Source organism: Peromyscus maniculatus, chromosome 14 (genome assembly GCF_049852395.1).
Source record: "Peromyscus maniculatus bairdii isolate BWxNUB_F1_BW_parent chromosome 14, HU_Pman_BW_mat_3.1, whole genome shotgun sequence".
In the NCBI taxonomy this organism is placed as follows: domain Eukaryota; kingdom Metazoa; phylum Chordata; class Mammalia; order Rodentia; family Cricetidae; genus Peromyscus; species Peromyscus maniculatus.
The window spans coordinates 43,968,476-43,982,446 of NC_134865.1; the positions used below are offsets into that span (position 1 = coordinate 43,968,476).

Sequence of the window (13,971 nt, forward strand, 5' to 3'; positions counted from 1 at the left end):
CTCCTTGCTGCTATTCATTAGTTATGAATGTCTGTAAGTTGACTTCCTGCTCTTCCCACCACTTAATGTTTCTAAGCACTGATCTGAGAGGCTAAGCGTCTGGACTCCGGGGTCACACAGCTCTGGGCTTAAAACTTAGCTGCTTTGTGCAGCAGGTGTGTAGGCTGCAGGAAGTGCCTTGCCTAATCTTCACCCTCAGTTCCCCCAGCTCTCTCACAATGGAGACTATTATCATCAGGAGTTGTAATAATGAGTGGCTCTCTTTAGGTTCATTGTGATAACTAAATAGGAAATGCCTGCCTGTACATAAAATCCTTAGGAAATAGTAGTTGAGATTTATGGTGATAATACCAGGCACTTACACAAAACTTCATTGGCTTATGTTGTTAAAAAAATAGACAAAAAATTCCCAGGGCTGGCATGATGGCTCAGTGGTTAATGCACTGACTGCTCTTGCAGAGAGGATCTGGGTTCAATGCCCAGTTCCCATGTGGCAGCTCACAACTGTCTATAACTCCAGTTCCAGGGGAGCTGACACCCTCTTCTGGCCTCCATGGATACAAGCCATGCAGTGGTGCACAGACATACATACAAGCAAAACACCCATGCACATAAAATAATAATAATAATAATAAATAATAAAATAAGCTCCTTAGGCTGGTACTTAAAGCCTTCTACAAAGTGGTCAGGCTTTACCTCCCATGATGTGTATAACTCAGTACTTCACCTTAGCTGGCTATGGTCTCCCTGTGTGCCAAAGCTATTACCCAAACCTTGTCTTGATTCTGTCGCTGCCTTAGTCAGTCTTTGTCACTATAACAAAAACATCTAAGATAATGGATCTATAAAAAGTAAAGGTTTACACTACCCCTCACTTTGGGAGATTCCATTCCATGACCCTTGGCGTCAGTGTTGTGGGCCTGGACCAAGGCAGCATTATCAGAAAGGGAACACATGGCAAAGCTGAACCATTCACACTATGGCCAGGAGACAGAGAGAGGAAATGGACAGCGTCCCTCAGTCCCCTTTGGGGTTATACCTCAGTGATCGAAGGCCATCTTCCTTCTAGTCTCTATCTTCAAAGGGTTTCATTAGCTTCCAGTAGTGTCACCCTGGGGAACAGATCTCTAGTACATGGACCTATGGGGGACATTCAGAATCTAAATTACAGCAGGCCATCCACAGATCCATTTCTGGATAATGACTATGGAGTATTTACAGAAAAGGTCTTGGCTTTTAGTAAGCTCTCTCTGTAGTCAGTGTTAATGTTGGTATTGAGTGTCTGGTGCCTTTTCATTCTCATCAGGTCTGAGTCGCCCAGTGCTCAGCCCAGGAGTCCGTTTTTGATGATCGCTGTCTTGTCTGGAAGGTTGTCGGCAGCACACTCTCATCTGTGATGTGATTAATCCTGAGTTCCTGTGGCTCTGTACCCTTCCAGCTCGATGGCCCATACATAGCATTCACAACAGCCAAGGTCCACCTAGCCATGTTTCTGACACCCCGGCCCCTGCAGTGCTGTGAGGCTCTCTGGCCCTGAGCCAGCAGATGCCACATTAGTAGTAGCTGTGAAACACACTGTGAAGTAGCTCCCACCTTTTTTTAAAGTATGTGTTGGTGAGTTGTTTTTCTCCTTGTTGATACTGGCAATGTTCTCTATAGGAATAACGTCGATCTCTGTAATACTAATCATTTTCTTTTCTTCTCAGGATGAACTTGACCTCACAGACAAACACAGGGAAGCCATGTTTGCACTTCCAGCGGAGAAAAAGTGGCAGATATACTGTAGCAAGAAAAAGGTAAGATACTCATTGTGATCACAGTTAACTAGAAGAGTGTCCCTTCTGATTTCCTCTGCTCTCACATTTCATCAGCAGGACTCAGAAAACTCTTTGTGATGTGCAGACCAGTTTGAACATGTCATGTTGTGGCCTTGCGGCTCCATACAGTAAAGTGCTACTCCTCAGATGTTATTTTTATAAGCAGGTCACTGAGCTCCTCTGCACCTGTTACTGTTATTCATAATTGTGTGTAATTGAGAGCTAAAATAACAAAGGATTGCCTGAGATAGAAGCGTCTTCCCTGCTCCTTATATAGCAGTTTGTATACAGATAGATTAGGGTGAGTATCGTGCCTTTATGTTTACATAAGGTAGTAAAACGTTTTGTTGCCTCTATAGTATGGTCTCATTGTCCCCATAGTTCAAAGTGCTCTTCAGCCATTTCACATTCCAAAGTGAAGAATGAGAAATTAGGCAAAAGAAACATACTCTGTACTCCTACTTTTAGGGACACATTTTAGCAATTTATTACTATTATTTTACGTGTGTGTGTGTGTGTGTGTGTGTGTGTGTGTGTGTGTACCACAGTGCATGTGTGAAAGTCATAGGACAACTTTCAGGAGTCATTTCTCTCCTCTTACAGTGAGTTCCAGGGGTTGAAGTCAGGGCATTTGGGCAAGTGTTTTACCCACGGATCCATCCCGCTGGCCCTCTTCAGGAGTTCTACATCCCTTCAAGCTCACTGATAGGAATGACTGCGCCTTCCTTCTGGGCACTCACTTGCAAATGAAAGCTGACACCATACTACCCCAGGAGATGGGGTGGATGACACTGGGTCAACGGAACTACCCAAACCCTTCCTCCCCAGTCCACGGCACTGGGTATCACTGGGCAGAGAGGACCGAAATAAAGCTCACGCTCCTTCCTAAAGCCTGCACCAGATTCTTAGACCGTCCCCATGTGTGTTTTCCCTCTGTTCCAGCTGAGATTTGAACTAAGTGAGGTAAATGTCCAGGCCAGAGTGGGCACCTAGGAGAAAGTGCTACCTCTTTTTAACATGCTGCAGACACCCTGATTATGCCCTCTTGACCTAGGGACCCAGCAACAAATGGCAACAACCCAGTGTCAGGGAAACTTTTATTAGCTGGTCAGATGCAGTGTGGAGCCTCCATCTGCTTGCTTGGCTGTCTCGCAGCCCCTCTGCCTTGTGTCAGTGGTGTGCCCCCCTCCAAGGAGAACCTCCGTGTCTCAGTAACCAGTGAGCCCGTGTATACTGACTGCTCCAGTTGACAGGAGGTGCTTGTGAGGCCCAGACCTTTGCAGCTGTCTTTTCACGCTTTGGACCAGACTAGTAACAATTGTCCTTCGGTGGGACTATGAATATTACACAAAACTTAAAGCATGTTTCACTTCCCACTTGTGTGGTTAAAACAGGGAAGTGCTATGTCAGATTTCTCTTTGGTGGCCTTTGCTGAAAGATCTATGCAGCTTGGGATCATCCCGGAACCATCATCAGATCGACCCGGATTACAGTCTTGAAGTCCTCATCCTTGAGTAGCTCAGTGTCCTTGTCAGTCAGTCAGTCAGTCAGTCGTCGCCTCTTCTGCTCTTTCATGTTGGACATGTGTCTTACCAGCCAGAAAACTCTTGTGTTGAAGGCCTCCCATAGCTGGAAGCAGCATGTATCATTCACTAGGAAAAAAATTCCAAATGAAAATAAGATGTGTTCAGGCCTGCCCTGATGGATTGATGTGGCCATCTTTTTTCTTCATTTATTTATTTATTTATTTATTTATGTATGTTATTAATATTTGTTTATTGTGTTTGGATGCATGCCATGGTACACACATGTGGCGGCATGACAGCATCTTGCGGGAGTTGGTTCTCTCCTTCCACCATGTGGGACATGGGGATCAAACTGAGATCGTCGGGCTTAAGGGCAAGTTCTTTCCCCACTGAACCGTCTCACTGCGCACAGAGGGCACAGTCCATTTGGTTAATCCTAGTGCAGGTTTTTTTCTTCTAAATTATGAAACATTGCCGGCCAGGGTTTGAAGATGTGTCCCAGAGGATGGGAGAGGAAATGCAAATGGGAGCAGCTTACTGGGGAAGAGGTTTCTTCTTCCTCATATTTTATTACATCCTTGACAGCAATTAAAAGTTAATCATGGAAACTACTGCCCCTTACATTAGAGAAGGCAATTACTAAAAAACAGTAATGACCTCAGGCTCACAGCTGCTGTTCATTTTTCAATTTCCAGGCTTGCAGGATCCCTCTATAGGCCTGTGTGTGTGTGTGTGTGTGTGTGTGTGTGTGTGTGTGTGTGTGTGTGTGTGTGTGTGTCTGTGTGTGTGTGTGTGTGTTGGCCTTGGCCTTTCATGGGAGCTCGATATGACTGTGGCCACTGGCTGTAGAATCCTGTTTAGTGCGGGATGGGCCCTCCTTGCTCAGTCCTGCCCAGATTTCACGTTCGATTCTAGCTGCTGTCCAGAAGCAGTGGTGTAGCTCAGGTGGGACACCACTTTCTTTGAGGACTCCCATGGGCTTACAGTCTGGCTTACTTTAAAATGAATGGTTGCATGGATCAACTACAGATTTTTGTCGGGTGTGTGTGTGTGTGTGTGTGTGTGTGTGTGTGAGAGAGAGAGAGAGACAGAGAGAGAGACAGAGAGAAACATCTGATCCCATTCTCAATCACTCTTCATCTCATTTTCTGAGAGGTCTGTCTCTAAAGCTGGAGCTTGCTGATTCTGTTAACTGACAGGCCAGCAAGGCCAGGGATCCCCTTGTCTCTGCCTCTCCAATACCGGGGTTCCGGGTACAAGCTGCCATAGTTGGCTTTTCTGTGGGTACTGAGGATCCGAACTCGGGACCTTGTGCTGGTGAGTCAAGCGCTACACTGACTGAGCTATCTATCCAGCCTCTTGACTAAGATTTTCTCCACTAGAATTTCTCACATGGTTAAAATTATATTATGCCTGTGGTCTAAAACTGGGGATTTTGGATCCTGCAATAAATCCAGAAACATACAATGACTCTAATGACATAAAACTCTAACCAGCAAAAGCAAGTGCTGTTCACCTCATCTCTTATGATGTCTCTCAGAATGGGCTCCATGGAGGCCATCCTTCACCTTAAAACACATTATTTCCCTGGAAACATGGGCTTTTCAGTTCAGGCTCATCACCAGTAAGCCAAACATCCATTTCTCAGGCTGAGGGCAAGCTACATTTATGGCTCCTTCAGATCTCCCATCTTTCAAGAGTAGAACCCAGGGCAGCACAGACATTCTCCCACACAGTGAAGCCACAGCAGCCAACAGAAACAGACCACAGGAGCTATGAAGAGTAGGCTCTCTATGCAAAAGTGGACAGCAGTCATGGACTCACAGAAGGCCAGAACAGAGCCCGAGGCCAGGCACCGCTCAGCCAAGCACCCTGTCTCCTCCAGCAGAACTTGAATCCCAGTGGTGGCTCCTCTGCTTATCTACTCTGTGATTTAGGAAACATCTCTCCAGTCTCTGGCTGAAAACGTACTTCCAAAGCCAAAATGCAAGCAGTGGCAGTATTTCTGGGGTGGGAATGATAGAAAGAAATGAATTGGAATCTTGCCTGATTGACTGTCAGGGTGTAAGAGATAGATGTGGTGGCCTTGCTGCAAATGCAAACATTTCTCACGGTGTCTGCACTGGCTGCTCCATCCTGGTTTGCGTACACAGCAGTCCACTACCCAATTCTTAAACGTTCATGAAAGGTCCAAAGAAAGGCCTGTTGGTGGAGTTGGGGGTATTCTCAAATAGGAAATGTTTGTGGTTCTTATCTTTAGAGGTAATTCCCTTTTTAGCTCCAATCACAACATATCCTTTTGTTTAAATGAGGTTTTTCCCAGTCTCTAGCCAGAAACTGCATCTGTTAACAATCTTTGGGTTTTAGACTGGAGCTTTTAAAACAATGAACCAGCTGACCATGGACGGCATCTGGCCGTGCTGTATTTACTTATTGTTCACATAAGTTTTAGATCCTGGGAACAGTAGGGAGTAGTTCTTCAGAGGCGACGATAAGGTGTCACTCGCTGCATTATGGTGACAACAAGCACAGAAAGAGGTCTTTAACGTCCGTCCTTTGTGTCACTGAACCAGTGCTGAGCATCTAGAAGGTGCTCTTCTCGCTTCCCAGAGTTTGCAAAGCCCCAGCAAGGCTGTCCATACCATGAGCTGCAGAGACTGGGGGAGAGAGAGAGCAGGCCTTCACAGGGGTACCCAATCTTGTCTGTGTTCCCTCTGGCTTCCAAAGCCTCAGCTCTCATGATTTGAGTCTTCACGTGGCATTCCTGTACGTCTTGTGGAACCACTTTGGGGAAGGTGAATTTTCACTATCTTGAAAATTTTACTCTTTCTCTCTTGATCTAGCTTAGTGAAATTATTCTGCAGTGTTCTCCATCCTGGCCACGGTTTGGCCATTGTGATCTCTGCATACTGTTAATCTGGCACCGGGTACCTGCTGAGGACATGTAGGGAGGTAAATTTAGCTAGTGCTTCTTATTTCTTTTATTTGGTTGGTTTATTCTGATTGGATCAAACCCCGACTCCTTGGACGGTCTCCTTTCAGCAGGAGCACGTGGTGACGAAGGTTGTACTGCGTGGGGGCGGGCATGAGGGTTGCTGTTCTCTCAGCTCCTGGAGATGGAGGGCAGCCAGTGTTTGCAGTACAGAGAGGGGGTGATTCTCTCAAAATAGGACCGAGAGGAAGCATATGCTGGCGTCGCGGAATTAAAGACAAGGGAACCCTCTGTTTCCTACATGGCTGTCGAACAAGGAGGTAGGATTAGCCACTGTCCTGTAGCTGGTGCTGTGTCTAAGCGCAGGCTCTGTGCTGGCCTGGGGTGTTGGAGACCAGGAGGAAACCGGTTTCTTTCTTTCAGCTTGTTTGCTTTGTTCTGCAGTAGACTGAGCATCGGCTCTTCAAGTACCCACTACTAGAAGTCAGGATTGGGAAAAGGAGCCAGCAAACCACCTCAACCTGACAATGCACCTGTCAGGGCTGCCCTCCACCACTGGGTCGTGCCCTGAGCCCAGTTACTGAGCTTCTTTAGAAGTACTTGATTTGGTTTCCAGCCATTGAGTTTTCAACTGTGGTGGTTAATGTTTGTGCCGTAAAGCGACAAAGGCCTAAAGGAGGTGGCAGAAGCCATCCTGGTTAGAAACAAGATCTTCCTGTCCTCCCCTCCTTCCACCTCTTGGCTGAGTCCATGAGGAACACAGTGGCATCCAGCCAGAAGCATCTCGGTCCCGTGTCTGTCTGAGGCTCTGTAGACAATCCCCAGCCGTGAAGCTGTAAGAAATGCCAGGTTTGATTTAGTGAAGCAATGTAGTGGTGAATGTAGAGCTGACTGGTGTGCAATTAGCCGGTGTACAGTGTCTACTCTAGGAAGACTCGGCAGGACTCTGCAGTGGGTAGACAAGTGTGTCAGATTTCCTAGAGTAAAAGACCATGTTAATAAAACCAAATCTTGTCATCTTGTCATAAGCCCCACAGAGGAGAGGAAGGCTGACGGGCTGTGGGGCACAGAAAAAGGAGACCCACCTCTGTGGCTGTGACTCAGGTGACTGCCCTCACCCCTTCGACTACTGTTGGCTTCACCAGTGAGAGGGCTGATACCACGCTTCCATCCTTCATCTGGAAATGGGCCCTTCCAGCACCTGACCTGTGTTCACATGCACTACCAACCCCCACCCCACCCCCGCCCCCTCACCGCTAATGTGTGCTTTTCCCCTTTGCTCCTCTTGAGGCTATTTAAATAGTCACTTAAACTGTTCACCTTATCTGATGGCTGCTGACCAGATACAGGCCTGTCGGGAGATCTTTAAGAGGCTACCAGTGAGGTGGCACTCCAACACAGGGGTGAGTTGGGTTTGCCTGGGTGAAGCCATGATACCTGTTGAAGCATTGCCACACCCCCTGGGTAGAGAGGAGCTGCCCCAGTTCTCCCACTAAACATCACCTTGACAGCCTGTTCCTTCCACAGGGCCCGCCTTCTTCTCCATGCGCCAGGGGCTGAGGGACTTGTTCACCCCGGGCACAACAGGGCGCGTGCACAATCTATCATTGGCCTTCACTCTCGCTTTATTGCTGGATATGAAGTTTAAACAGGACCCTAATCCGGAGGGCCTGGTTAGCCTGAGAATGGGTCTACAGTTCTTTGATCATGAATATGTCCGCAGAGCCTGGAACACTACACTTCCAGGAAGTGATCTGAGAAGCAGGGAGACTTGGGGTTGAGGATGTTCTTTGCAGGTCTCTGAAAGCAATCTGAGAGTGACATTTCCCAAGACATTTTAATGACATGAGAAAGCCCTCAGCATTTAATGTCAAGGTTAAGAAGCAAGATCTAAAACCATGTAATTAGTATGATCACAAGTTCTCAGGGGTATGTAGACAGACGTGTGGACAGACAGCTCGTTAGGAAAGATTGTGGGTGGTTTACTTTGATGTACTTTTTTTCTTTTGTATATGTTTCACAATTTTTCTATAGTTCTTTATTCTCTACCTTACCTTGAAATATCTTTATCTTGCTTTGCAAAACAAAATTGCTTTGTCGGAGAAATATACAAAATGGTTTTGAATCAGTCAGTATTCAGTGAAAGAAACAGGACCTATGGGGAACGGTTTGTCTGTCGATCTCTTTTGGATTTGCCGTAGGGGATTGTTCAGAAACAGGTCTAGAAGCTGAAGGAACTCTAAAAGGCTGTATCTTTGCATCAGGTGGTAGAGCTACATATCCGCGGGCAGGAGGGAAGGAACAGCAGGTGTGAAGTGCTGACTGACAGCTGTGGCCCGCCTCGCTGCCTCTCACTTTGCTGTGTGTGTCCTCTTAAAACCATGGCCTACTGGCATTGCTGAATACACATGCGTCTGGCCCAAAGATGATGAAAGAGGACACAGGGGAAGGTCTCTGGAGTGGCTGCTGACCTGCTACTGCCCCACAGCAGCCCAGGGAGCCAGTGGATGAAGTACAGAGTGTAAGAACTACCGGACCATGGTGACTGCTGCTCCAGCTCCTACTTAAGTGCTGTCCTGTGCATAGCCTACCAGGAACCAGCAAGGAACTATGCAGGCCAATGCCTCTTTGAATATAACCATGGCACCACAGACTCTATTAAAATTATGTGTTGAAATGCAAATAATGCTTGAGCTGTCATGACGACCCTGGCATTATTTCCTTCCTGGAGCTTCAAGGCCCTTCTTCCTCTTCTCTGGGAGGTTTGAGACCAAGGTGTGTGAGTGTATGTGTGTGAGTGTGTGTGTGTATACTTACCGAGTAGCTCACATGGTCAGTGGGAACCAGATGTATAATACCTTGCTCTGCCACAGACTTATTTCAAAGCTGTGACATAATTCAATCCTACATTCTGCAGAATTATGTCCTAAGCTAGCAGAACAGGCCACAGGCCCTTGTGCTGGCTGGAGATGATGAAAGTGTGTTTTGCACATTTGCAAACACTACTATTGTTACACTCTTAATCCCATCACCAGAGTAGACATTCTAGCTTTTGATAAATTACCATTCTCCAAAAATCTTAAAATTCGTAAACCCCGATAGCTTCCTACTCAAGGCACAAATTTGTGCATCCACAGCGCATGCCTCAGCAACCAGCTGAAGGCATTGCTGCCTAGGGACGAGAATGAATGCTGCATGGTCTGTCCGTCACTGCCGGAAGGCTGAGTGTTTCTGTTGCAGAAGTCATTGAAATGCTTCACTTTCCCCATGGGTCTCACAATCCAGTTGAAATGAAAATCAGTAGAAGACAATGCTCTTTGGAAACAAAAAACCCAAGGTTCAGGAAACAAAAAGCATTCCATTCAAATACCCATGAAGCTATACAAAATACCAAGTATTTCAAGTATGTAAAATGGATCCTGCACTTGGGACTGTTTCTTCGGTTTGCCTACAAAAGAAGCTACCCTGTGTTGCTTTGCTCTGCCTCCCTTCAGACCTTTCTGCACCCTCAGGTCCATACCCAGGCAAATTGTGTTTCCATCTTTAGCGAGCTCTGGACTGAGCTGCGCCATTTTGAAAGAGAGGAAGTTGCTCTGAGGCACAGGCCTCTTCCCACCACAGAGCATGTGCACACACAGTGTGCCTGTGGGCTCGTTCTTCGGCTCACTAAAGTCAGACTCTTCATCTTGACCACCTCTTTACAAATGTTTTGAAAGCCTTTCCTCCTCCTCTTCCTCCTCCTCCTGTTCATTGGCTCCTTTGGATTTCAAGAGTTGAGGGGTTGGGCTGGGATGTTGCTCAGGGATGGTAGACTGCTTACCTGGCATACTTGAAGCCCTGGGTCCAGTCCCTAGCACCCCATAAACCAAGTGTGGTGGTGCACACCACTGATCCCAGGGCTGGGGGTAGAAGCAGGAGGATTGCACGTTCAAGGTGACCAGTTGCAGTGGTGCACACGTGAAGTCCCAGGTACTTGGGTGGGTGGACAGAGGATCGTTGTGTGTAGGAGCTGAGGGCTGGGATATTTTGTTGATAGAGTGCACTCACTAGGTTTAGCATCAATATAGTGACTTCCCAGGATAGGCAAATGGAGGTGGGGTTGGGAGAGGGGCTAAGGCTGCCTAAGAAGGGTTGAATTGGCCCAAGTCAGGAAGTTCAAGTTCAACGTCATCCTCAGCTAATAATATGAGACAAGGCTGAGATGCAAGAAACCAGGTGTTAGGAAATAATGGGGAAAAAATTAAGGAGGTTAACTTACCTGTCTTTCAAGCCTAAACCCTAAGCTTCTTCCTATGACAGCTCTATCCCCAGGTTTAGAAGTTGTGACTCTATAGTCTATAGATGCTTGGTTCTCACAGAATTAAAACACGGAGACAGACATCCATCTCCTTGTGGGTTCTGTCTCTCACTTGTATTTCCCAATACATTTCTTCAGCAAGTAGCATCGCTTTGCTCTGGGTCCCCGTAGGTAGACCTCCAGGCTGGGAGAGGATGGGAGGAGAGCCCCTGTAGTTGTTTACTCATAATCATTCAAACAATAACAGAAATAACTAAGGAAAGGTGGCGCGCACGCGCGGCATAATGGGGTGACTTCCTATGATGATCTCCTTCCGCTTCTAGACATGGGCTAGAGAAGCAACTGCCTAGCTTTCTCTAGGCACCTGTTGCTGGTGGCCCTACAGTGTGAAGATTGCTCCTGACTCAGTCACTGGAAGCGACTTGGAACTTTGAGTTTGGATAGAACCCAAGAAAGCGCAGTGATTCCCAGCTGCCCCAGAATAGCTGTCTTTGTGCTCCAGATCATTAACTCCTGAGCAGGTTCCTGCGACAGCACAGGCACAAGCCAGAGTGGACTGTGGCAGTGGCAGAGGCTGGGGCCCGTGACTGAGTCGGAGCCCCTCTGTCTGTGCCAGAGAGTGATTAAGGGCAGGGCTATCAAGGAACAGCATTCTAAGTGTGATTTCAGGGCATTTGGGGAGCATCTCACCCATGCACATTGAAACACATGTGCACACCTCATTTTCATACCCAAATTTTTGCAGCCTGCAGGGGTGGGATTTCATTAGGCGTGAGAACTGCCGTACTGACCTGTGGGACCCAGAATGTGTTTGGGTAGGAAATATGAGCAAATGGTCTTAGTAACAGCTGTAGCTCTACAGAAAGGGACACTACTTTGCCCCAAGTCTGAGAAGCCACAAGTATCTGTCAGTTCTGGTGACCACCCTGACCAAGGCCCGGGCAGCGCAGGAGACATGCTAAACCAGTGCACACCCTCTGTTATGACCTTCCTTAGAACTGTAGGGGAATGACCTACACACAAGTTCAAGTGTAAGTGAGAAGGAAAAAAAGTGTATCTTGATTGCTAATACTGAATAACTGGAACCAGAAGCCTGAAGCCCTTGGAGAAGGACTCAGAAAAGATGAGTGGTCTCAATAAGAAATAGAGTGGTAATTGATTAGCAATACCTGAAGTGACTATGATGGAGGAACTGTAGCCTCCTCTAACCTACAGGCTCATCCAGTCTCCAGACTCTAGTCTAGGATACCCCACTCTTTTCACTTGGCCACTCCCTGGTTCTCTGTAGACTCTTATGGCTATGGTCCCCACATTCCAAGACAGACTGCTCAAAGCATGCCTGACTCACCAGCTCCAGGAAGTAGGTCCATGAAAGACATCAATGCCAGGAAGTGGCCCCTTAGGAAGATAAAGGAAAAGGAAAGCTCTTTCCTGTGTATGTTTCTTTTGTTTTCTCCAGTGGTCAGGCGCACCTGCTGCTGTCGAATAATCGCCCCTGGAAAGGAGGAAGGGGTTTTGTGCTTCCCTGTAAATTAGAATTTGCCACTTCTAATTTGGGGTTCCCCAAATTCCTCCCTATAAGAACCTAGTGATTTGGGAGCTAGTCTGGGATCACTGTAGAAAATCTACTGAAGGATTCCACTCTCAAGTTTCAGGGTCCTACACTCCTTTCCATTCTTCTGCACAATGCAGAACAGCATTCGACTTGAGCAGACTTAGGATCTGCCCTACAGAGAAGGAATAGCATTTTGTTTCCTCCATTTGTATGATGTGCCTGTCCATTTACCCACATATCGATAATCCTGACAACGCGCTACCTTTCAACACAGGCTTTTTTATATTTCTGTCACACCCCCGCCCCCAGTGCCATTATTAATTCAGGAGTACATCTGGCCAGTGAAGGTCTACAATTAGAATTGCAGTTCTGATTCTGCCAGGGGACAGTTAGCCCACATTGGTGGGGTTTGTAGCTATTCCCAGGGTGCTCCTGGAGGGTACTATGCCTTTATGTGCTATTACCCAGATTTTCTCCTTAAGTTAATTACTGTTTCCAAAGGGTCCTCTCCTTCTAGCGCATGTTAAGTTTTATACTGCAAATCATAACCACACTTTGTTTTCCCAAGAGCGGCTTACAGAACACCAGAGCCTGCTTGACAGCCTCTTAAAAGCTGGTCTAGTAGCAGTAAGTTTGGTACCAAGGTGTGGAGCCATAAAGGCCACAGACGCCACTGCCTGGATTTCTACACTGCCTAGGACTTAGAGCCCAAGCATGGTGCTTTCTGACCGGACCGCGTTATACCGGAGTCTGTAGCACTCCATGGTGACAGATAGGTTAAAACTGACTTTACCAAGCTTTACTGAAGCCATTTGTTCTGGTTTTTATTATTGCACACCGTAGTGTCGTGGGAATATGGACCTGCACCACTTCTGAAAATAATATTTGCACAGTGTTTCTTTTTCTTTGTCATGTAAATGAGAGGGGAATTGTCATCCAAAATTGAGTTCAGATGTTGGACCTGTACCTATGGAGCTTTTCAGGCTTCAGCTGTATTCCATGCTCTGGAGTGCTTTGCCTAAGAAATGACTTGTGAAAATAAATAAAGCAAATGTCTCACAGTCTGGGAAATAGACTGTAAAGTCTCTCCTCTTGGTTTAGGAACGGATTGGAGCTGTTTTCTTAGCTCTACCAGCATGAAATGTTTCCCCACTGAATTCAGCAGCACGTGACTTGTGAGCCCTCTGCTTGGCGCAGTCAGCTGGGGCTTGTTCAGGAACCTGGAGAGGGAGGGCAGGGGGCACTTGAGCTGTTTGGAAAATGCAGGCATCTTGCTTTGTGGTGTTGCTGCTTACAGTCAACTGGGCCTCTTTAGAGGGTACTCTTGTTACCTTTCTAGGGTGCATAATTTGGAGATGAAAATGGTAGTTGGCTAAAAAGTATCAGTCTGACTTTCTCATGAATTTCACCGGAGTAAATATGTATAGAAAAAAGAAACTCTGTGTGTGTGTGTGTGTGCGCGCGCGCACATGCGCGCGCGCGCATATGATTTTATGTTCTCAAGGAAGTTTCAAGGCTTTTTCCCCAATGGGTTTCAGGTAGGATTCCAGTTAATGTTTTGAACTTAGAAGAGATGTTGATAAACAATGGGACTTACTGGAAAAAAATGAGGTTCATTATATGGGACTATTGATAACATGATGATAGGAGAGAGAGAGAGAGAGAGAGAGAGAGAGAGAGAGAGAGAGAGAGAGAGAGAGAGAGAGAGAGAGAAGAAGAAGAAGAAGAAGAAGAAGAAGAAGAAGAAGAAGAAGAAGAAGAAGAAGAAGAAGAAGAAGAAGAAAAGAGAAGAGAAGAGGAGAAGAGAAGAGAAGAGAAGAGAAGAGAAGAGAAGAGAAGAGAAG

At 46.7% G+C, this 13,971-nt stretch overlaps 1 protein-coding gene across 4 annotated transcripts in view; it reads left to right on the forward strand.

The window, feature by feature from the left end:
* Daam1 (dishevelled associated activator of morphogenesis 1) overlaps nucleotides 1–13,971 on the forward strand; it is a 171,054-nt gene that overhangs the window by 90,353 nt on the left and 66,730 nt on the right. For all 4 annotated transcript variants that reach the window (XM_006990719.4, XM_016008994.3, XM_006990720.4 and 1 more), the window contains exon 3: nucleotides 1,707–1,796. In XM_006990719.4, coding sequence (XP_006990781.1) covers nucleotides 1,707–1,796 — 90 coding nt within the window. The remainder of the gene's footprint in view (nucleotides 1–1,706; nucleotides 1,797–13,971) is intronic.